The following is a 24,890-nucleotide window of genomic DNA, read 5'->3' on the forward strand; positions in this document are numbered from 1 at the left end:
GGTATCGTTCTCCAGTGCTCATGGAACAGGAATTTGAAGCACAGGGCTATAAACTGGCCCAGCCTTAAAAAAAAATTTTCAAAGCACTCAAACATGAGACATCGTAGAAAAACGTCCCTCCATGCTGACTGCGCCGTGGATAGAAAGATAAACAATTGTTTTTCAAAGTAGTCGAAAAGCAAGGCGCTGTTCGATGTCAATGCACGTTAAAGAAGCCCAGGTGGTCGAAAAATCCGGAGCCTTCCACTACAGCTTCTCTCAATGCCTGAGCCACTTCGGCACGTTAAACCCCATAAACCACGTCCTTCAAAGAAGGGGTATCGTTCACAAAAAATATTCAAGGCACTCGAACATGAGACATCATAGAAAAACGTCCCTCCATGCTGGCTGCGCCGTGCGTAGAAAGTAACCAATTGTTTTTCAATGTAGTCGAAAAGCAAGGCGCTGTTCGATGTCAATACACGTTAAAGAATCCCAGGTGGTCGAAATATCCGGAGCCTTCCACTACAGCTTCTCTCAATGCCTGAGCCACTTCGGCACGTTAAACCCCATAAACCACGTCCTCCAACGGGGGTATCGTTCTCCAGTGCTCATGGAACCGGAATTTGAAGCACAGGGCTATAAACTGGACCAGCCTAAAAAAGAATGTTCAAAGCACTCGAACATGAGACATTGTAGAAAAACGTCCCTCCATGCTGACTGCACCGTGCGTAGAAAGATAACCAATTGTTTTTCGAAGTAGTCGAAAAGCAAGGCGCTGTTCGATGTCAATACACGTTAAAAAAGCCCAGGTGGTCGAAATATCCGTAGCCTTCCACTTCAGCTTCTCTCAATGCCTGAGCCACTTCGGCACGTTAAACCCCATAAACCACGTCCTCCAAAGAGGGGGTATCGTTCTCCAGTGCTCATGGAACGGGAATTTTGAAGCACAGGGCTCTAAACTGGCCCAGCCTAAGAAAAATGTTCCAAGCAATCGAACATGAGACATCGTAGAAAAGCGTCCCTCCATGCTGACTTCGCCGTGCGTAGAAAAATAACCAATTGTTTTTCGATGTGGGCGAAAAGCAAGGGGCACGTGCGTCGTTCGACGTCAATACACGTTAAAGACGTCCAGGTGGTCGAATATATCCGGAGCCCTCCACTTCAGCGCTCTCAAAACCTAAGCGACTTCGGGACGTAAAACCCCTCATACGAATCCAACATGCTATAATTCCGTCCTAGTAATGTATGGTCTTTTTGCTGAGTTCAAAGTGCGCAGAAATTGCATTGACGTCCACGAACAAAACTTCTTTAAGTTACATCGCGTTTTCAGTTCAAGTCAGTAGGAACCAAAATGTGGTGACGTAATTATTAGAATTTGCGTTCTGGGAAAAGACAGCGGTGAGTCAGCGCATAAAAAATAGGTACTCTGATTTATTTATGTTTTGTACGCACGCCTTCCAGAAAAAGTAAAACTGGTATGCTTATGAAAAAGCAGTAATTGATGGACAATAGAAATTCGCCACTTACAATGATTTCTCCACGATTAAAGCGAATAAAATTCTGCGCATACAAACATACATGAGGATGTCACCTTAGTAAACAGTTTTCTCTGCTGTAACGCTCTTTGACACATTAGAGATATTTAGCTTACCGTGATCCGCGATCCGCCACCGTGACTCTCTACCGCGCTTGATCGGGGCGCACAAGCTGATTGGTCCCGACGCGACAGGTCTATGTGCCGACATCAAGTATGTGGCGCCATCTATCAGCGTCAAGGGGATCTGGGCGTGCGAAGTGGAACGCGCGGTGGCGGATAACGGTAGCGGATCGCGGATCGCGCTAAGCTAAATCTCTCTATTAGGTTGTACAGGCTGCACGAGTGATTTATCTAATAACCGCTGTCCGCCGTGTACGAAACCGGCACTTGGATTGAATGAATGAGTGTCAAATGAGTAAGCGAGTACAGCGAACATTTAATTGGTTTTCATGAGCACAAATGAAAGCTGTCTTCAGTCTGTAGAAACGTAGATATTCTACAACCTTGGTACGATTGATACCACATAAATTGGTCCCATTAGGCGCGCTGCAGTCAGAAGTGCTACCATTCTGTGCGCAGGCCGTACTGGACCATGAAACATACCTGATGAACTTGACGGAGGCGAACGTGAGCCCTGCGCGTGAACCCCGCTGGCAGTTGCAATACTCGGCCAAGAGCAGCCTCGGTTTGGACTCCCTACAGCCCCACCAGTGGGATGCCCTGCTGCAGAGGATGGAGAGCGACTCCCGCATGTTCGAAAAATTCTACAAGTGAGCAGATTTGTTTACGTTTATATCATTGTGAAGATGTTCATTTCCTCTCTTACAAATTAATAAGCAGTCGGGTTTAAGAGCTGTTGCAACAGCATGCCGAAATTGCCCTGGCTCTTTGTGACGGTCGAACAGCATTACATACATTACAAAAGAATGCTGGTTGTACAACATGGCACCACAAACAAAGACCAGGCTATCCTCCTTTTGTTGCGCACAAACTAACGCATTAGCAAAATGAAAAGTCATACCCAAAAATGCCATTAAAAGAGCAACGTTACCTCTTCACATCAGAATGTAATAACAAAGGATTTTGCAATGGATGCAAAAACTCACTCATTGCTATCACATGACAAAACTAACCCAACAAACTACAAACAAAATGCCATCACAAGTTCTCACGTCCGAGACATGATCGAGAGTAATCCTGAATTAGGAGCTTTGGTGCACAGGTTACGTCACAGTTTTCATTGTTTAGCTTGTGTTTATTATAGTGGGAATTGGTTATAGCAGGAATTGGTTCGTATAATAGGTGTTGGGGAAAATCAAATTTGTCTCGTGCCATAATGGCTCCTATTTTCTCTAAGTTATGCAAGCAGAATGTTCAAATACTCGGAGTGTTTTCAGTGATAATTATGGCATATTAGGACTTTGTAGCATATAACGCAAATAACGAAAAATTGTCGAATTTTATGAAACGATTTTTGCTGGGCGAAGTGAATGACACATTTGCGATGACCGCACTGCCTTTTTATGAAGCGAATGCAAATTGTGAAAAATTTTTACGCCTGTTCTCCCCCAAACTGCAACGAAATATTGCAAATCAAAAGTACTACTTAAGTGTTTACTCATTCAGGTACTTCACATGTCCCAAACATGGAACACTAAGAGGGGGAGCGATTACACTAAAAAACGCTACTTATTGTGAAAATACAAAAGTGAACAGTAGTATACATTTCGGAATGCAAAAATAAGTAATAAAGCGTGCATGAAAAACGTTAGTCACACACAGAAAGTAGAATTTTGGAATTTGTTCCATCTAACACTGAAGACGTAGATATAATGAGACTCTCTATAAAAGATTAGTTATTGGGCCCAAGCATGGATAATTTGGTTGCCATGGATTTGTTAGGCGGGAATAGTCTTTGTTAGGGAAAGCAAATGTGAAGTTATTGAACACTGCTGTACAGTTCTCCTGACTGACGAGATATCAGTTTGAATCAACCAAATTAGGAGCAGGATGAGGGGGAGATGGGTGAAGATGCTTTTCCAGAATTTGGCTGGATTATTTTTTATAAATGATGGAAGATGTGGCAAGAATATATATCTGGACTTTTATATGTCATCAGTGACGCTTCACAGTTTCTTTCGCGTTTTCGAATAAGGCGTGCAAAGTCGTTTCGCGGGTTAATAACGCATTTTCTTGTTTTTAATGCAAGAAGTGATTTGTTAAAGGAAGGTTTAGATATATCAAAATAAGCAGTTATTAGGGAAATATAATTGCGTAGGAGATGTGCTATTTTTTCCATGTACAAACATCAGGTTTTGGTAACCGACTGAGATGAAAAATAACAAAGAAACCAAAAAGAAATATGCTCGAGGCCACAATTGATAGCACTGATGTCACCTTTATAATAATGTATTATTTGTTTAGTTTGAGCGCGGTGTGATGCACGTAAAATTTCATAAAAACGGAATATTACGCAGGACCCACTGCGGAGAAGATATTAGGATACGGTCTAAAATATTATGTAGGGTATGCTGCTGGGCTAGTTGGTGGTGGTTATAAAACATTATGGTGTCGCAGCGCTGGCAGACAAGGACTAAGGACACACACAACTGCGCTGAACTTACAACTTTATTTTGGACGCTTTTTATCCGCGCATTTAAAATTGACAGAAAGAACTGGACACGCAAGCACGCAAAATATTAGCGTCACGTAGGAAACCAATTGAATGGTGTGAACTTACAGATGAATTGCAATATTAGTTACACCTTTTATTGTCAGGGTAAATGAAATCTGTGAACAAGGGCATGTCAAACTTACTCCTAAAGGCAATGATATTGCCATGAACGTCAGGCACATGAGTAAACATGATTTGGGATAGTTGGTAACATTCTTGAATCATTAGTATCAGTGAAGGAACCCGACAGGAGCACGCAACACACGCAGGAACGGTGCATTCACACCCAGTTCTATTGGGAACAGGGTTTGCGCATATAAAGGTTCTTCGCGACAGAAAAAACAAACAAGCGCGAAAAGGTACACAGAACTGACGCATCGCTAATATAGCATTTTTCCCTATGTAAAATGCCTCCAATATTTAGCGTGTCGTTCTATCCTTTCCTCTGCTCCCGCCCTGAATTTTTTCACTAACAAAAATCTGCGTACATTTCCTCCATGACTGGCATCCAAGTGCATACTTTGTTATTGAAATTTGTGTGGTGCTCCACGGGCCGGTTGTTGATACGTCGAGCAGTTTGACCGCCTGAGTAGACCACTTCTGCACATAGGGCGGGGTGTGTTTTTTACCACACCCGCTTCTTCTTCTGTCATTTCTGGAGACTTGGAAAGCTTCATCGGAGCTGAAAAAAAAAAAAAAAAAACCCTCGTAACTTTCTTCGTGTTCTGTTCTGTCTTTCTTCTCCGTGCGTGCCTGCACTTTTTTCACCAGAGTTTCTGCAACGACCGACAACGGGTATTCCGTAATGCTTGCCTCAAACCTAGTCCGCATTTCATGAACGCACGGTTTCTCATGCGCCGATCACGACCTCTTTTTGTTGCCTTCGAAGAAGATGAATTTTTAAAGGGTAGGGACACCAAATTTTTGTTTAGTACTTTTGTGATGTAAATAGTGCGTAGCGACTCTGCAAGCATAGAACGCGGTATTGGAAACACAAAAAATATTACCATATTATTAGTACGCAACAGTTTCGGTTTTGGTTTGTAGTTGCCAGGTTTTGCTTGTCAGAAAACAGAAGACAAAATTGAAATTTTACGTGGATCGAAACCCCTGCCGTTGTTGAATTGGCGTCTGCGTTTCATGTGCCTGTCCTCTCATTGCGGGTTCGCACTGAGGAAGCATTTGGTGCACCGCCTACCTTTATAAACGAACTACATGACTGTTTTAATAAAATATGCACGACTTTCCCTTCTACTCCTATACTCCTGCTCGGCGACTTTATATTTCCTAACATTTCCTGGAACACTAATACGATGCCCATTTTGTCTCCCTTCTCAGCGCAGGGTGATGAACTTGTGCTGCTTATTTTCGTTGACGCAGCTAATTACTCAACCAACCAGAATATCACCTAATGCCTCAAACACATTTGATCTCATCCTGACTAATAGACCGGATTTTGTATCAGTCATTATTTTATTTTCAGGCATTAGTGACCATTTATGAATTACTTTTCACCTTAATGCGGCACCCCCCAAACATACCAAGGCAAAAAAGATTATACGCGACTACAAGAAAGCAAATTTCGTGGCAATAAATGATGAACTATGCATTTTCATGGAATCTTTTCTTTTAAACTTTCATGACCGTTCTATTCAGTCAAACTGGGATATCTTTGCAGGGGAAGTTGCCCGTCTAACAAACAAATATATTCCAGTCCGCAATATCGTCTCTAACTCGCATGCGCCATGGTACAACGCCCATATCAAAAATTAAACGAGAAAAAACGGCTTTATCGCATCGCAAAACGTTCACCAACTGACTCGCGCTGGGCTGCCTACAAAGCTGCCTCCAAATTATACATAATGGCACTAAAAGGTGCCAAGGACCACTTTTTATCTAACACCCTACCGGACATGCTACAAACAAATCCCAGAAAATTCTGGCGAGTAATCAATCCCACATCCAGCAATCCTATCGCTTTGTTAAACTCGTGTGGGGAATCGATTAATAATGATATCTGTTCTGAAGTATTAAATGAGGCTTTTGTTAATAATTTTTCATCCAAAAGTTGTACCAGTCTTCCTACTATATGTCATCATGATTACCTGGTGATGCCACCAGTGACTGTTGACACAGCTGGAGTTGCTCGCCTAATTAATACTCTAAAAGACCATTCTAGTCCAGGATATGATTTCGTTAATGCAAAATTTTTAAAAAGCACTTGTGCCTATAGCTCAGTTATTTTAACTTTTATTTTTCAACAGTCACTGGGCACAAGCACACTTCCTGAACAATGGAAAATTGGAAAGATTTTTCCACTTCACAAATCAGGGAGCAAGTCCTCTCCTGCTAATTATCGCCCCATATCCATTACTACTACATGTTGCAAATTACTTGAACATATCATATTCGCCACACTCGCGAACTTTCTTGAGAGTAATTCATTTTTCTCGTCTGCACAACATGGTTTCCGCAAAACTTATTCATGTGAGACTATACTCATTTCTTTTGCAAATAGCTTACATCATATACTGGATAAGTCATCAGTTGTTGATTGCATTATTTTAGACTTCTCGAAAGCATTTGATAAGGTTTGTCATCAGTTGCTTCTTCAAAAATTACTTCCGTTAAATATTGACACCAATTTGTTCAAATGGATCGAATGCTTTGTCACCAATCGCTCACAATATGTCTGCGCTAACGGCTACAACTCATCCTTTGCTAGTGTACTATCAGGTGTTCCACAGGGTTCCGTACTCGGAACGTTTTTGTTCCTAATTTATATAAACGATCTTCCATCCTATGTGTCATCTAACATAAATTTATTCGCTGATGACTGCGTTATTTTTCGTGAAATAAAAGACGATAATGATATTAACATTCTACAGCGCGACCTCACGGCTACAATAAATTGGTGTAATCAATGGCTGATGGAACTAAACTCTAATAAATGCAAGGTAATGCGTGTCACCCGTACTGCTAATTCGCCCCTCTATACTCTCTGAATGACATTGAACTTGATAGCGTCCATTCTTATAAATACCTAGCATTCACATTTCATCCGACCTTACTTGGCGGCTTCATATAGATTACATCATCAACAACGCTAACAAAACGCTAGGTTATCTGAGATGTAATTTTTCCCGCGTCCCGTCTACTTTGAAATCACTCCTGTATAAAACTTTAATACTTCCAAAATTAGAATACTCAGCAGCGGTCTGGGATCCTAGCCATGATTACTTAATTACTGCACTTGAACGCGTTCAGAATAACTCTGCTCGTTTCATTCTTTCTAACCATAACCGAGGAGCAAGTGTCACAGAAATGAAAGCTATATTGCGTCTTCCAACATTGGCTTCACGACGAAAAGTTTGCCGGCTAACCCTATTCCACAAGTTATCACTCCGTCTTACACAGCAATTTTTTTCAGACACCCTATTACATATCGCATCGCATTGATCATCCCTGCAAAGTAGCCATCCTTTATGCAAATCAGATTCTTTCTTACGCTCATTTGTTCCCCGTACTTCCAAAGAATGGAACGATCTTTCTAATGAAGTTATATCTATTACTGATACAAATAACTTTCGCAAAGCTTTAACCTGCAGTGTATAAGTACTACTAGTTTTGTGTCTACTAATACAATTATTGCCGATTTCATAGCTAATATTGTATATATAGGATGTGTTATTTATGTACTCGATTTTTGCAGTGTTTCTTTTTTTCCTGTATTTCTTTTTGCCCACTCCCCCCTGTACGGCCCTGAGGGTAAAGACAAATAAATAAATAAATATAACTATACATCCGCCAACAGGATGTTTGCGTCGTGCCAATACGAGCTATTCGGGAACATGTCGTTGTTGCTTTCCGACAACGCCGAACCGCGGATGCGGCTTCGATGTCGGGAGCTGCTTAGCTGCCATTTCACCCAAATTCCTGCGCTATTCAAGAGGAAAAATATCCTCAACGAAGGACGGAGCGGAAATGCTCGCAGGAAGATTGCAGCAGTTTTGAGTGCCGCTCTTGTGTGTGCGAATCTAGTTATTGTGGAGACAACATTCATAAATCTTAGCGAATGAAAATGACCATCAAGTATAGTTTTGAGTATACAGTGAAATTAAATCGACAATTTCTTACACAGCTCGACGCACTTGAAATCACCAGGAAGCTCCCTCTCCACTAAGCAATGCGGCAAGCGGCTGACAACAGTCGTCGGCGCTGCTCGTTCAGAGCAAACTGGGGGACGTGAACGGCCACACCGTCGATCTGGATGGATGCAACAGGAAGCTAATGCTAGATTTCTGTGAGCGACACGATCTAGTTATAGTAAATAGAGAAACAAAATGTGAAGGCTAAATCACGTGGGAATTTCGCAACAGGCAGACAACCATTGACTACTGCCTAATGTCGCAGGAAATTTATAGCAAGGTCACAAAAATGGAAATAGACGAAGACGGGGAGTGTAGTCTGGGAAGTGATCATAAACGTATTAGTCTGCAGATGGGGCCCTTGATGAAAAGAGAAGTGAAACTTAGACAAAAAGTAAACGCAAAATTAAACGACGATCAAATAGCGCAGATAGCAGCAGCCATAGAGGAAGCAATAGAGAAAAGCCGCATGGAAGACTGGGATTATGAGCAGGTAGAATTAAGGAGGTTAAATTAGCAAACCGCTGGAATGGAAAGAGGAAGCCACGAGGCTGGTGGAATAAGGAAATCAGGGAAGCTTTTGAACAACGACGGGCTGCTTCAAGGGAACACCGAGTGGTAAAGTAGCACAGGTATCTCAGGAGGAAATCGACTAAAAATGGGAATCATACCGACAAAAGAAACTTAAGGTACAGGCCCTCGTCCAAAGTAAAATACGGCAGTCCACCAATCGCTGAATGGCTGACATACACGATGCCTCTAGAGGCGGAGCAAGAACATTCTGAAACCATATAAGCTGGCTAGGGAAGAAGAATCAAAGAAAGCAGGATCGGGTTCAAGATAACGAGGGAAATATTTAAAGGGGGACAACGCAGTGAACTACATTACATCAGTTATAGCCGAGTCATTTAAGAGCGAAGATAGGGTAATCTCCGCAAATCAGGAAGCAACACATGGTAGCAGAATACAAAGCAGCTTAGAACTGACCAATCTAAACTGGAAAAAGGCAGACAAAAAATTCCTAAAAACACAGATACAGGAATAGATGGAATTCCGATCAAGCTGATTAATGAACTTGTTTTGTTGATCGATTCACTGGTCACTGACCAAGGTCAACAAACCAGCAATAGCTTCGCATTGCTTAGAGTCTTCGCTCAGGAAATCGTGCCCGCATCAGTTGCAATCCAGCTTCCATATTCAGATGAGCCGGCTTTCGGCGGCTGGGCTCCCCGGCTCTGTGTTGGTTACAGTTTGCGAGACCCTCCTTCAAAAGATCAAGAGCGGAACGCGAAGATGTACTAGAGAGGATCGACGGAGGAAGCAGAAGCCGCTTGCTGTGCCTTACATTCACACAACCTCGCACAACCTGAGGAAAGTGGCCAACAGGCATGGCGTTAGTGTCGCTTTTTCGGCTCCCAACAAGTTGGGAAAGTTGTGCCCCCGAATTTGCAACCCAAGAAAAGGGGGTTGCCAGATAAAGCACGACTCTCCGTTTACAAAGTGTTCTGTTGGAGTGGTCTATGCTATTCCCTTGACGTGTGGAAAGTTGTACATAGGCCAAACTGGCCCATGCATCAACGAGCGTTTGGGGGAACATGCACGAAATTTGTCAGATTTAAAAGACAAGTACGCACATTTGGTCGCGCACGTAATCAACTGCAACGGATACGGGGCCAGGTTGAATGAGACGGAGATTCTTGGAAAGAGTAAGGATAAAACGGCATGTGTTAGTTGGGAGGCTTTCTACATTAAGAAGTTTGACAGCAGGTTATCAGCATCCCCTCATTATCTCTTCTGGCCTCCGAAATTAGGTTTTTAGATTCTGTTATCCATTAACCGAGTTTTTCTCCTTGCGTTCTCGATGGTCGTTTGATGATTTCCCCTATCTTTCTCCCCATCCTTCTTTCCCTTTGGAAACTTCGCCTATATAAGATCACTCGGGGGTTTCAATAAATTCAGTTGTGAGTAGCGCCTTTGTTCCGTCTTCTTTCTTGTTGTGTGTTTAGTTCGGCGCAGTTTTTCACAGTGCAAACATTATCCTCATTCATAAGAAAGGAGAATCTAAGTACCTTAAAAATTACAGATCAATCAGCTTACTGTCTTACGTATAAGGTATTTACTAAGGTAATCGCTAATAGAATCAGGACAACCTTAGACTTCAATCAAGCAAAGGATCAAGCAGGGTTTCGCAAACGGTACTCTACTAACGATCATATCCATACCATCAATCAGATGATAGAAAAATGCTCGGAATATAACCAGCCCTTATACATAGCATTCATTGATTACGAAAAAGCATTTAACTCAGTTGAAACCTCGACGGTCATGCAGGCATTGCGAAATCAGGGGGTAGACGAGCCGTACGTCACAGTGCTGGAAGATATATATAGAGGCTGCACAGCAACCATAGTTCTGCATAAAGGAAGTAACAAAATTCCCATAAAGAAAGGAGTTAGGCAAGGAGACACAATCTCCCCAGTACTATTCACAGCTTGTTTAGAGGAAGTATTCAGAGACTTGGAATGGGGGCAGTTAGGGATAAGGGTAGATGGAGAATACCTCAGTAATCTTCGATTTGCTGATGACATTGCCTTGCTAAGCAACTCGGGGGATGAACTGCAAATAATGATTGATGACCTAGACAGGAAACGTAGAAAGGTGGGCTTGAAAATCAATATGCAGAAGACTAAGGTAATGTTCAACAGCCTCGGGAAGGAACAGCAGTTTGCATTAGGTAGCGAAATACTGGAAATAGTAGGCGAATATGTCTACTTAGGACAGATAGTAACCGCAGATCCGGACCATGAAAAGGAAATATCAAGAAGAATAAGATTGGGATGGAGCGCACTTGGCAAGCACTCGCAGATTATGACTAGGCAGCTTACCGGTATCGCTAAAGAGGAAAGTATATAACAGTCGCATCACCTATGGCGCTGAAACGTGGAGGCTAACCAAGAGAGTCCAACTTAAGTTGAGGACAACGCAGAGGGCTATGGAACAAAAAATGGTAGGGGTAACATTAAGAGATAGGAAAAGTGCAGAGTGGGTCAGAGAAATAGCTCTAGTGACCGACATTTTAGTGGAAATTAAGAAGAAGAAATGGACATGGGCAGGCCATATAGTGCGAAGAGAGGATAACCGATGGTCGCTTAGGGTAACAAATTGGATTCCAAGAGAAGGAAAGTGTAGCAGGGGGCGGCAGAAAGTTAGGTGGGCAGATGAGATTAAGAAGTTTGCAAGGGTCAAGTGGATGCAGCTAGCACGGAACCTGGTCAAGTGGAGAAATATGGGAGAGGCCTTTGCCCTGCAGTTGGTATAGTCGGCTGATGATGATGATGATGATGATGATGATGATGGTGGTGGTGGTGGTGGTGGTGGTGGTGGTTTAGTTAAGCAATCTAAATCAATAACTAAGATATAGGGATAAAAATGAGCATGATAGCTACTGCTACCACCCGGTCTCAAAGGGGACGCTCCTATATTCCATCCATCCAAACAAAGGTCGCCAAACACGCGCCTTATTGAGCTTATTTTATTATGAAATGAAATTAAGCAGTGACAAAAGACGAAGCTTCCAGCGTTGACCCTTTAGGAAGTGGCGTCTTGCGAAACCGACTAGGCCTAGTGACGAGGCAGGGATCGAGCTGGGCAGTTCGTCGCCTGGCACACACGCTGGAGGCGCCGTTGCCGAGAGCTCTGCACTTGTGCAGGCATGGTGCTGTTGTACAAGGATATCAGGCAGTCCTTACTATAACGTTTGTTTTTTCTGTACAGATCTATCTGCTTCGCCGCCCAACCACTTGGGTCTCAGTGAGCGACCTGAAACGCCGTTTGCAGAGCATCGGCGCATAAAATCCTAACAGAGGGGCAAGCTAATCTGTTGGGCGTTGTTAATGACATTAAGGCCTCTCAGCAATCACTTGAATCAAAAATTGATCACTTAAATGGTCGCCTGTCAAAGGTGGAGGCCAGGACTGCTGATCTTGATGAATTTGAACACCATTTACAAACTGATCAAGAAGCAATTAGCGGTGTTGTTCAGCAAAGCGATAGCCTGCGTTCCCGTCTCGATGACCTGGAAGACCGGACTCGTCGCAACAATCTTGTGTTCCATGGCATTGAAGACAGCTCTGAATCATGGGAACAGACTGAGGAAAAGCTTGTTGGCTTGCTTACACAGTACACGGACTTAGAAATACCCCCTAACGCAATAGAGCGCGCTCATCGTCTCGGTGGACGCTACCAAGAAGACAAATGCAGACCTTTAATAGTCAGGTTTTCCCATTTTAAGGTGAAAGAGAGTGTCCTTCTGCAAAAATCAAAGTTAAAGGAACAGGATATATCGGTCGTTGAAGACTTCTCACCAGCAACAAGGCATACGCGGAAGAAGTTGATCGAATTTGCTAAATCGTTACAAGAAACGCCCATTTTTCACCTCCGCTATGATAAACTGCACGTGAATAAAAAGATTTACTTCTATGACAGCTCAAATGACAGTGTGCAGGAATTAAAGCAAAGAATTTCGTCCCGCCCAGACAAAAGAAAAGCTAACATAAGCAGTGGACCGGCTTCGAATACTCGATCGCATGCCAACCAGGCGACGACGTCTGGCGCGCCCTGTCAGCAATCTTCATCCTAACAATCAAAGTTAATTGTTAGCGAGAACCACGTTCAGGTGCTTTTTACTAACATAAGAAGTGTAGTGAACAAACGCGATCGACTTAATGCTCTTATAGGTACCACTGACGCAGACCTAATCATTCTAACGGAGACCTGGTTGAACGCAAAAATTGAAAGCAGCGAAATTTTTTATGGTCCCAAAACATACGATATTTACCGTTCCGATAGAGAAGGCAGATACGGTGGTGGAACGCTGATTGCGATATCACAAAGCATCCACTCTTTCCTGATATCGCATGTTTCCAATTTGGAAATGGTATGGGTCTGCGTCACGCTGGGTCATACGAGAATCGTGTTGGGTGTTTGCTACCGCCCCCCAAATTCTGCAGCTGCGTTCTTTGACAGTTTTCATGACGCCCTAAATAACATTGTTTGTCGTTTCCCATCGCATCCGGTTGTCCTAGTAGGTGACTTTAATCTCCCTAATATTACATGGTCTGGCCCTATTCCTGTTGTAAAACCAGCTTCATCAATTTGTCAGCAATTTTTAGATCTATGTGCGTGCTTTCTTTTAACTCAACTTGTCACTTCACCAACCAGACAAACAGCAGATTCGGCTAACACGCTAGATTTGATCCTAACGACCCATCCGGAACTTGTATTATATGTCTTCCAGGTATAAGTGATCATTCCATGCTGCACTTCGAGATAACAGTTTCATCTCCACGGGCCGTTTCGCGCCAGAAAGTCATTCGTGACTACAGTAAAGCAAACTTCAATGTTATCAACAAAAAACTAGGCAGGTATTTAGACACATATCTGGAAGGCTTCGAACTACGTAGCGTACAGGATAACTGGGAATTATTCAAGATAAAAGTGCAGGAACTCACCGAGGAACATGTGCCTGTTCGACGCATCTCATCTAATACTTATACTCCATGGTTTAACCAAACACTTAAACGTCTCTTGAATAAAAAGAAACGCCTTTTTCGTTCCGCAAAAGCAAGTAACCGAAGTGACCGCTGGGAAGCCTATTTTGCAGCAGAAGCCGATTACACGAAAGCTGTACATGACACAAAAATTTACTTTTTTAATACCACTTTGCCAAACATGCTATCAAGTAACCCAAAGAAATTCTAGAATGTTGTCAACCCTTCTAAAAATAATGCGATTTCACTTCAGGACGACTCTGGTGAGCCTCTCCACCCAGCAGAATGCCCCGTTGTGCTTAACAAAGTATTTTCACTCAGTTTTATCCCGTCTAATATGAATACGACATGCACTGTGCCGCGCAATACCTTTTCCTGTATAATTGATCCTGGTGGTATTGGGAAAATAATAGATTCATTAAAAATTTCTTCATCATGTGGTGTCGACGGAAAAATTCAAAGTTCTTGAAACAAACTAAGATATACTCATCCCTTTATTTAGCAGAAATTTTTCAGCAGTCATTGCAAAATGAAACGCTGCCCTCGGACTGGAAAATAGGGAAGGTGGTTCCCTTACACAAATCAGGTAACAAATATTCACCTTTGAACTACAGACCCATTTCACTAACAAGCATTCCCTGCAAACTAATGGAACATATTCTCTATTCTAACATATTCAACTTCCTGGAATCAAACTCATTTTTTACTTCGGCCCACCATGGTTTCCGGCGAACTTATTCTTGTGAAACGCAACTCCTTCTCTTGTCACATTCCCTGCATGTAATTATCGATAAAAATTCACAGGCCGACTGCATATTTCTAGATTTTTCAAAGGCATTTGATAAGGTGAACCACAAACTACTCATGCTTAAGCTTTCTGCTCTAAACCTAGATCATAGTGTCTTAGCCTGGCTTGAATGTTTTCTTGCTAATCGTTCACAATATGTAACGCTTAATGACTACGATTCCCCTTTAACTGAAGTAACATCAGGTATCCCCTAAGGTTCTGTACTAGGCCCACTTCTTTTTTTGATATACATCAATGACTTGCCTAATTGCGTTTCTTCTAACATACACTTATACGCGGATGACTGTGTTTTATATCGTGAAATTTGCACCGAAGACGACAAACACTACCTTCAGACTGATCTCGATAACATTTCTCTTTGGTGTACAAAATGGCAAATGCAACTAAACCCTCGCAAGTGTGCTTTAATGAGAGTTTCCAGACAAAATACTACTACCTCCGCTTACGCTTTGGATAATATTCAGATTGCACCTGTAACATCATACCGGTACTTGGGTGTTATCATCAGTTCGTCATTATCCTGGAAACCGCATATCGAACTAATTATTAGCAGCGCTAACCGCATGCTAGGGTATTTACGTCGTAACTTCATCAAAGCACCGGTCTCCTTAAAATTACTTCTTTATAAAACACTTGTTCTTCCTAAATCAGAATATGCCGCCCCCCTTTGGGACCCTCATCATGTCTCGCTTTGTACTTCACTGGAACTTGTTCAGAATAATGTAGTTCGTTTTATACTTTCTAATTTTAACCGGACCGCGAGTGTCACAGCTATGAAATCTAACCTTTCCTTACCGTCTCTCGCACAACGTAGAAAATTTTTACGCCTATGCTTTTTTCATAAAATTTATCATCACCAGTTACTGCACTCTCGTTTTATCACTACACCCCCCTATCGCTCTTCTCGTGTCGACCATCAACATAAGACTGGATCTATTTTTTGCCGTACTGACACTTTTTTGCATTCTTTCATTCCTCGCACATCGAAAGAGTGGAACCACCTTCCCGCTGCCGTGGCTTGTATACAGGATTATGCTGCTTATCGTCAGTCTCTGATGACGATGCTTTTATCTGATGCGAATAGTTAGTTTCTTTGTTGCTTTGTTATTTTCATCGTTTTTTATTATTTTTTTTCTGCTATGTTTGTTCAGTTTCTTGCGTTGCATTTGTTACAGTTGTTGTTTCTGTACTTTTTCGAATACTGTGTGTTGCTACATTTTAACTACGTTGTTGTGCCGCCTTTAACAAAAAATAATTTTTTTTTCTTGCGTTGTTTGCTTGCCCACTCCCCTCTGTAATGCCTCGGCGCTTGAGGGTATCGAAAAAAAAAATAAATAAATAAAGATGAGCGAATGACCCTCAAGTACAGGGTCGTCTTCTTTCTACGCGTTGGTATACATGCAAGAACGCAATGGAAGAGCCGTAAGCAACATATTGCCACCTGACGGTTCGAGGTAGCGCTTGAACGACAAAGAAGTTAGAGACTCTCGCGCGCTTCGGCTAGTTAACCCCTGTGGACTCTTGAGCTTGTGTCTTTGTGCTACCGTTTCTCGGGAACCTCTCTCTTGACTGTGTATCTGCCTCTGTTGCCGGTACCCATAAATCCCTGTCTTCGTGACAGTTTTGGTGGAGCCGCTGGGTAATTGTCCTCTCAATGTCGCACACCCCTCCGCGAACCAACGACACCGAGCTTTTGCCTGTGGACACGCCAGTTCATCGCGTCAGCCGGAGGAACCTGGGCCTTCCTCCCGAACACGGGCTCTTGGAGTTCACTTCAACAACGAGCCTCCGGCCAGCCACGCAAAGCACTACGACAGTCATGCAAGGTACTCCTGTTTACGTTCAAAACCCCCGAGTGCCGAAATCGTTCCATGGCACTGCGCATGAAGACGTTGAGGATTGGCTAACTCAGTTCGAACGAGTCGCATCCTTTAATCAGTGCGACGACAACTTAAAGCTACGGAACGCCACTTTCTGCCTGGAAGACCATGCTTTGACATGGTATGAGAATCGAGAAGGCACAATACCATCATGGCCTCAGTTCCGCCGTCTTATCGTAGAGGCGTATATCAGCCTGGATAAGCGCGAACGAGCAGAACGTGCTCTACAATCTCGAAAACAGATGCCAAACGAGTCCGTCATGATGTATGTTGAGGACATGACGAAACTATTTCGACGTGCGGATCCCAACATGTCTGAAGAGAGAAAGCTGCGCCACCTCATGCATGGGGTTAAAGAACAGCTTTTTGCTGGTCTTGTACGTAGCCCACCAACTACAGTTACCTCATTTTTAACAGAGGCGGTCACCATGGAAAAGATCCTACACCAGCGCCGCTCGGCGGTCTACGACAGCCCAATCCTCGCTACGACTGCTGCCGAGCCTCTTACAGCTGCTGTAAGAAATACTGAACAGCTCCGAGATCTTATTCGTGCGATTGTACGCGAGGAACTGCAGAAGGTTTGTGGCACGTTCCAACCCAGGGGTGATTCTCTCGCACATATGATCCGCGAAGAGATTCAGCAAGTCACGCAGCCATCTGTGCATGTTGCTGAAGCTCAAAGTACCCCTGTTCCTGATTATTCTCGTCCGACTTACGCTGACATTCTCCGACGCCCAGTTCCCGTCCAAGCTCCGTTGTCTACGTTACCACCAACCCAGTGCATGCCCGTCCAGCAGCCAATGCAATACATTCCTGTACAGCAGCCTATGCGGTACGTGCGGCCACCGCGATCAAACTTTCGACGAACGGACGTCTGGCAGGCCCCTCGGAGCCGCCGCCTTTGCTACCACTGTGGGGAACCTGGTCACATTTTCCGGTGGTGCCCTTATCGGGAACTCGGACCGGAGGGTTTTTACACCAGCGCACCTAGACGCACGTTCGGACAACTACCTCGTGACATTGGAGACAACCTCGCACAAGAGAGCCTCCGGATGGCGCGCCGACAATCCAGGTCTCCATCCCCACGTCGGCAAACCGCTTCAACAACTGGTAACTTCCCGCGAGCACCGCCTGGTCGCTCGCCAAGCCCCCACCGGGAAAACTGAGTAGAGCGACCTCCGGGGGCGGGGCCGCTAAAGGTCAGCACAAAGAAGTCCCCTCAATGAGAACAGATATAGATTTTGGAGCAGAAACGACAGCATTTGGTTCACGAGACCGGCTATCGCTGGACATCCCTGTGTGCATCGATGGTCATAATGTCAGCGCTTTAGTGGATACCGGAGCAGACTTTTCGATTTTGAGTGGGAAACTGGCAGCGACCCTTAGGAAGGTTATGACACCATGGTGTAGCACACAAATACGCACGGCTGGGGGGCATGTAATTACTCCTATTGGACAGTGCACGGCTAGAATCCAGATTCGTACGTCAACGTTCGTTGTCAGCTGCGTCGTTCTCCGGGAATGTTCTCGTGATTTGATTCTCGGTGTGGATTTCCTGCGGGAATACGGCGCCATCATCGATCTCCGACAGCGAACGGTCTCGTTCTCAACGGAGAAAGCGGCTGCCAGCCCCTCCGATGGCCAACGTACGTGCGCCCTACGGGTTTCAGCCGAGTGTGTTTCAGTGCCTCCCCGCTCCAGCGTGTTTGTGAGTGTTGTGTGCGACGGGCTTCGTGACGGGCCGATAATAGCTGAAAGTAACCGTTCTCTTTTATTTTCTCATGGCATCTGTGCAGCTCGAAGCTTAATTATTCTTAATAATGGTCACTCTGAGCTTCTCGTCACGAACTTCACGAATGAATCTCGCCACCTCTATCGCTCTACTGCCATCGCTTTCGGCGAACTGTTAAAGGAAGTTTCTGAATGTTTTGCGTTTGACGTTATTGATACTCCCAGTGTTCTAGACCGCATCGATGTTAGCAGTGACCTTTCTTTCTGTCAACAACGCGCCCTGCGTGCCTTACTGCTGGAGTACGCCCCGTGCTTTGCCTCATCATCGAAAGTCCGGCAAACTTCTATCGCCAAGCATCGCATCATAACGTCTGACGATGCCCGACCTATTCGACAGCAGCCGTACCGTATTTCGGCCAAAGAACGTGAGGCAATTCGGACACAAGTCCAGGAAATGCTTAATGATGATGTTATTAAGCCGTCTAAAAGTCCGTGGTCGTCGCCCGTCGTGTTGGTTAAGCAAAAGGATGGCACGCTGCGTTTTTGCGTTGATTACAGGAAACTGAATGACATCACAAAAAAAGATGTATATCCGTTGCCCCGTATCGACGATTCACTCGATCGACTTCGCAACGCCAAGTTCTTTTCCTCCATTGATTTAAAAAGTGGTTATTGGCAGATAGAAGTGGATGAGCGCGATCGGGAAAAGACTGCCTTTGTGACACCCGATGGCTTATATGAATTTAAAGTATTGCCTTTCGGTCTGTGTTCAGCGCCAGCGACGTTCCAGAGAATGATGGACACCGTACTTGCTGGTCTTAAATGGCAAACCTGTTTGGTTTATTTGGACGACGTCATCGTGTTTTCAGAAACGTTTGACCAACATCTTAAGCGGCTGCGAACGGTATTGGACGCTCTTCGCTCGGCCGATTTGACACTCAAACCGGAAAAATGTCACTTTGGATATCAGCAGCTAAAATTTCTCGGCCATGTGGTTAGCGCTGACGGTGTCCGGCCTGACCCTGAGAAAACAGCCGCTGTAGCCAATTTTCCCATCCCTACCACGAAGAAAGCAGTCCGACGTTTCTTGGGCCTGTGCGCGTACTATCGCCGTTTCATTGCCGATTTTGCCAAGATTGCAGAACCTTTGACGCGCCTGACACGTGATGACGTCCCGTATGTCTGGTCTTCCGAGCAGCAGGAGGCATTCACCGAGCTGCGCCAACGGCTGCACAACCCTCCCGTTCTTGCACACTTCGATGAGGACGCTGCCACCGAAATTCACACCGACGCCAGCAATGTCGGTCTGGGTGCTGTTCTGGTCCAGCACCAGCAAGGCGAGGAAAAAGTGATCGCTTATGCCAGCCGCACCCTTTCTCGGGCAGAATCAAACTATTCAACTTCTGAAAAGGAGTGTCTAGCCGTTGTTTGGGCCACAATGAAATTCCGACCTTACCTCTACGGCCGTAAATTTAAAGTTGTGACAGACCATCATGCTTTGTGTTGGCTAGCTAGTCTTCGAGATCCATCAGGACGTCTTGCACGGTGGAGCCTTCGTATGCAGGAGTTTGATTACTCTATCGTTTATAAATCCGGACGTAAACATGAAGATGCTGACACACTGTCTCGATCACCCGTGGAGTTGGCCCATGACAGTACGGATGAAGACGCCCATTTTCTTGGCATTATCAGTTCCTCTGATTTAAAGGCCCGGCAACGGGCTGACCCAGACCTCAAAACTGTGATCGATCATCTGGAGGGTTTCGATTCTACAGTATCTCGACTGTTTGCTAAAAACTTGTCATCCTTCTGTACGCGCGACGGAATCCTCTACAAGAAAAGCGCCGGCAACAGTGACCGAGCCTATCTTCTAGTCATCCCTGCAGATCTCCGCGATGAAATTCTTCATGCTTGCCATGATGAACCCACCGCTGGACACTTGGGCTTTGCACGCACTCTTACCAGAGTGCGCCAGGCCTACTACTGGCCCAAACTTACCGCCACCGTTCATCGATATGTTAGAGGCTGCCGCGAGTGCCAGCGACGCAAGACACCGCCATTGAAGCCAGCGGGTTTCCTGCAGCCTATTCCCCCACCGCTAGTACCATTCGACCAAATTGGTATGGACTTTCTTGGCCCTTTTCCTCTATCGTCAGCTGGCAATAAGTGGATTATCGTGGCTACAGATTATCTGACACGTTACGCGGAAACTATGGCGGTGCCACGTGCAACATCCTCCGAAGTGGCACAATTTTTCATGACGCAGATTGTCCTCCGCCATGGCGCCCCTTCATACGTCATTACTGATCGTGGCAAGGCATTTACAGCGCGTCTTCTTGAAGAAGTTTTCCAACTAAGCCAGACACATCACCGAAAGACTACTGCTTACCATCCTCAGTCTAATGGCCTTACTGAGCGACTAAATAAAACAATAGCGGACATGCTCGCCATGTATGTCGATGTCCGGCATAAAACATGGGACGAGATATTGCCTTATGTCATATTTGCATATAACACGGCCGTCCAAGAAACAACTCGATTCACTCCGTTTCGCCTAGTATACGGACGCGATGTACAGACCATGCTCGACGCTATGCTGCCATGTGCGGCTGACGACCAGCTGCTTACCGCTGACGCAGAGGAATTCACCAACTACGCTGAGGAAGCTCGCCAACTCGCCCGTAATCACATTACAAAACAGCAAGCAACAGATGCACGCCGATATAACGACCGCCATCGCTATGTCGTGTTCCAGCCTGGTGACAAAGTCTGGGTGTGGACACCTGTCCGGCGCCCAGGCCTCTCAGAAAAACTTCTCAATCGTTACTTCGGACCCTACAGAGTGTTGCGTCGCCTCTCAGAAGTTACGTACGAGGTTATTCCAGACGGAACTGTACCGAGTTCTAGTCGTCAGTGCTCGTCTGACCTGGTGCATGTGCTTCGCATGAAGCCGTATTTTACCCGCTGAAAGTCATATTTGCCATCCGGAGCAGTTTTTTTTCTGTGAGCTTGCGATTTTTTTTTTTTTTCGAGGGGGGGGGGGGGGGGGGGAATAATGCCACCTGACGGTTCGAGGTAGCGCTTGAACGACAAAGAAGTTAGAGACTCTCGCGCGCTTCGGCTAGTTAACCCCTGTGGACTCTTGAGCTTGTGTCTTTGTGCTACCGTTTCTCGGGAACCTCTCTCTTGACTGTGTATCTGCCCCTGTTGCCGGTACCCATAAATCCCTGTCTTCGTGACAATATCATCATCTCTTACGGCAGAAAACTGTGCAATGACCTCACATACCTGATTATATTAGTGCGAAAACATTACTTCGCCGTGTTCACAGATTTCTGTCCGCAGACCGCGTCAGCAAAATCGTGTCCGCCATAGTTGTGAATAATTGAGAAATGATAAAGGTTAATGAGCGGAGTCAATTTATAGAGGGTGACTTAATGTAGTGCCCGAAAAAATAATTAGGCCAATAAGTTAACTAGCTAATTATTTAGAGGCAAAAGACGTAAAAGTAAAGGCGAAAATGGTCTCATTAGCCAATGGCTTGGCGCTACATTTGAATGTGTCAAATACTAAAACAGTTAATTAAATAAGTCAGTTAAGGTGACGTCAAGGATGCGACGTCACGCAACCTAAAGGCGAGCCAAAAAAGGGCATAGGAAGGGATTGGAGCGCAATTTAAAAGTACCAAAGACTAAAGTAGTTAAATAATTAAGGCAGTCTGTTAGGGTGACGTAGAGGATGGGACGTCCCGCCACCGGAAGTAGAGCCGAAAAAGGGCATAGGAAGAGATTAGCGCGCAATTTGAAAGTACCAAAGACTAAAATGGATAAACAAGAAGTAATGTGACGTTGAGGATGTGACGTTACGCAACTGGAAGCAGAGCCGAAAAAGGGCATGGGTCCCGATGGGTCCCGAATGCGAGAGTGAGCATTTCCACAAACTTAAAATGGGATTAAATATTTTCTACACCTTCCTTTGGTTCCTTCACATTAAAAGAAGCGCATGACAAGTTTGGTGTCTCTACCCCTTTGAGGCAAGCAAGGGTTGTTTTTTTTTTTTTTTGAAGCAAAGAGTGTATGCGCAACACGCATGATCTCTGTCCAGCTTGACCCGTAGATCTAAAAACTGAACTTCGTCGTTGTGTGTTATCTCAAAAATTTATATATTTATTTATTTTCGATACTCTCAAGGCCCGGAGGCATTACAGAGAGGAGGGGCATACAAAATCAGCCGTAGTCTTCTTAAAATGTTTGACATCGGTGGTGGCAGTGATGAAGGCAGGGAGGTGGTTCCAGTCATTCGCAGTTCGAGGAATAAATGAATTGGCAGTGCGGGATCCCTACCTTGAGGCTGTGATCAATGCGTGAGGATAGATAAGAAGGAGAAAGAATTAACTGATATTTGAGAATAGGATTAGTATAATAAATTCGGTGTAAAAAACATAAGCTAAAATATTTACGACGCAGAGAAAGCACAGGAAGACCAAGGGTTGATTGTATTGCAGATACGTTTGCAGTTCGTGAAAAATTAGAAACAATAAAGCGGGCGGCGTGGTTCTGAACGGACTATAAACTGTTAATTAAAGTTACTTGATAAGAATCCCAAATAGAGCATGCATATTCTAGTTTGGGTCTTATTAACGTCCTATACAAATGAAGCTTAACGGAGCTGTGAAATGGCGGCGTAAGAAGCCTAGTGTGCGGTTAGCCTGATTAGATATATAGATATATAGTGATTAGATATATATAGATATATATAGTAAGAGAGATTATGTGTTATGTGAACGCCGAGATATTTGACCGATGAAACAGGTGATGAAGGAGTGGAATTAAGATAGCCGGTGCTATCATGAGTTCGGTTAGAAACACGCATGTACTTGCATTTAGTAGTGTTAAGCTTCATAAGCCAGTCGCTGCACCATGAAGAAATTGTAACCAAGTCTGTAATACAACATTTTGGGCGAGGAGGACACAACAGCGCTGTTGTGTCCTCCTCTTGTCCCGTGCTGTCTTTGCGCTGTAATAATGAATGAATCCAAGTCTGACTGCAAACATGCTTCATCAAGGGGATTAGTAATGATACGGTAAAGAACACAATCATCTGCAAAAAGTTTAATGTGGGAAGAAACATTGTTAATATAAATGAGAAACAAGAGAGGACCTAACACAGAACCTGAGGTATTCCAGAAGTTACAAAAATTAGAAGCGAGTCATAACCATTGACTGTCACATATTGGCTTCGATTAGAAAGAAAACATTTATTCCAGCCCAGTACCTGATTGTCAATATTCAGAGCACTGAGCTTAATTAGTAGCAGGTCGTGCGAAACAAAAAGCCTTAGCAAAATACAGTCCACAGCAAAGTTAGCATTCAAAGAGTGAAAAAGAGGAGTTGCGTTTCACACTAGAAAAGTCTTCGGAAGCCATGTTGGTATGAACTAAAAAAGTTGTTAGATTCGAGGAAAGACACAAGGTGAGAGTAAATTATGTGCTCAAGAAGTTGGCAGCGGACGCTGGTTAGTGAAATGGGCTTATATTTTAGTGCTGAAACAGTGTTACCTGATTTATGTAAAGGAACCACCTTCCAATCATTGGGCATGGAACAACTCTGCAATGACTGCATAAATATTTCACAAAGAATCAAAGATGAACATGTAGCAGTACTTTTCAGAAACTTTGTTGTTATTGCATTAACACCCGAGGAAGCTGAAACCTTCTTTCTTTCAATTAAACATGATACACCAACAGAATCAATGGTTATCGGATCCATAGATAAAAAGTCAGATGTACAAAGATCGGGTAGACGAGAAACATGAATAAAAATATTCGTTCAACACTTTGCAGAATTCACTCTCGGGTATTGGTGTGTTGCTATCATCGGAAATAACAGAATCAATGGTTATCGGATCCATAGGTAAAAAGTCAGATGTACAAAGATCGGGTAAACAGTTCAGAGTTATAGACGAGAAACATGAATAAAAATATTCGTTCAACACTTTGCAGAATTCACTCTCGGGTATTGGTGTGTTGCTATCATCGGAAATAACAGAATCAATGGTTATCGGATCCATAGGTAAAAAAGTCAGATGTACAAAGATCGGGTAAACAGTTCAGAGATGTAGACGAGAAACATGAATAAAAATATTCGTTCAACACTTTGCAGAATTCACTCTCGGGTATTGGTGTGTTGCTATCATCGGAAATATCTACTATATTCGACTTATTCCCGCTGACCACATTCCAAAATTTCTTGGGATTTTTTTTTCAGAAGAGATGGGAGAGTGTGCTGGTAAAACTGCTTTTTTGTTACAGATGCAACTCTCTTGTATTCAGTATTAGCGGCAGCGTAGGCGTGCCAACGTTCAGCCGTTTGTGCGGCCTTGGCCCGCCCAAAATAACGTTTTTTTCTAGTTCAGTAGGCGTCGCAAGCACGCATTAAACCATGGGGCATGAGAGTTGGACGTAATGCTTTTCTGAGAGACGAATTAAAAATTTCACTCTTTTTTTTGTACAAATCCCAGCTGTCTTCAACACTGCGGGTGTGAAAACTTGTAATGCAGTGAGCGACGAAATTCGTTAGTTG

General features: G+C 44.1%; 1 protein-coding gene across 1 annotated transcript in view; it reads left to right on the forward strand.

Moving 5' to 3' along the window:
- LOC146210100 (sphingomyelin phosphodiesterase-like) overlaps positions 1-24,890 on the forward strand; it is a 375,910-nt gene that overhangs the window by 260,810 nt on the left and 90,210 nt on the right. Inside the window, exon 12 of the mRNA XM_084607702.1 lies at positions 2,099-2,289. Within this exon, the coding sequence (XP_084463828.1) occupies positions 2,099-2,289 (191 nt within the window). The remainder of the gene's footprint in view (positions 1-2,098; positions 2,290-24,890) is intronic.

Source organism: Amblyomma maculatum, chromosome 1 (assembly GCF_055883805.1).
Source record: "Amblyomma maculatum isolate TAMU_Amacu chromosome 1, ASM5588380v1, whole genome shotgun sequence".
In the NCBI taxonomy this organism is placed as follows: Eukaryota; Metazoa; Arthropoda; class Arachnida; order Ixodida; family Ixodidae; genus Amblyomma; species Amblyomma maculatum.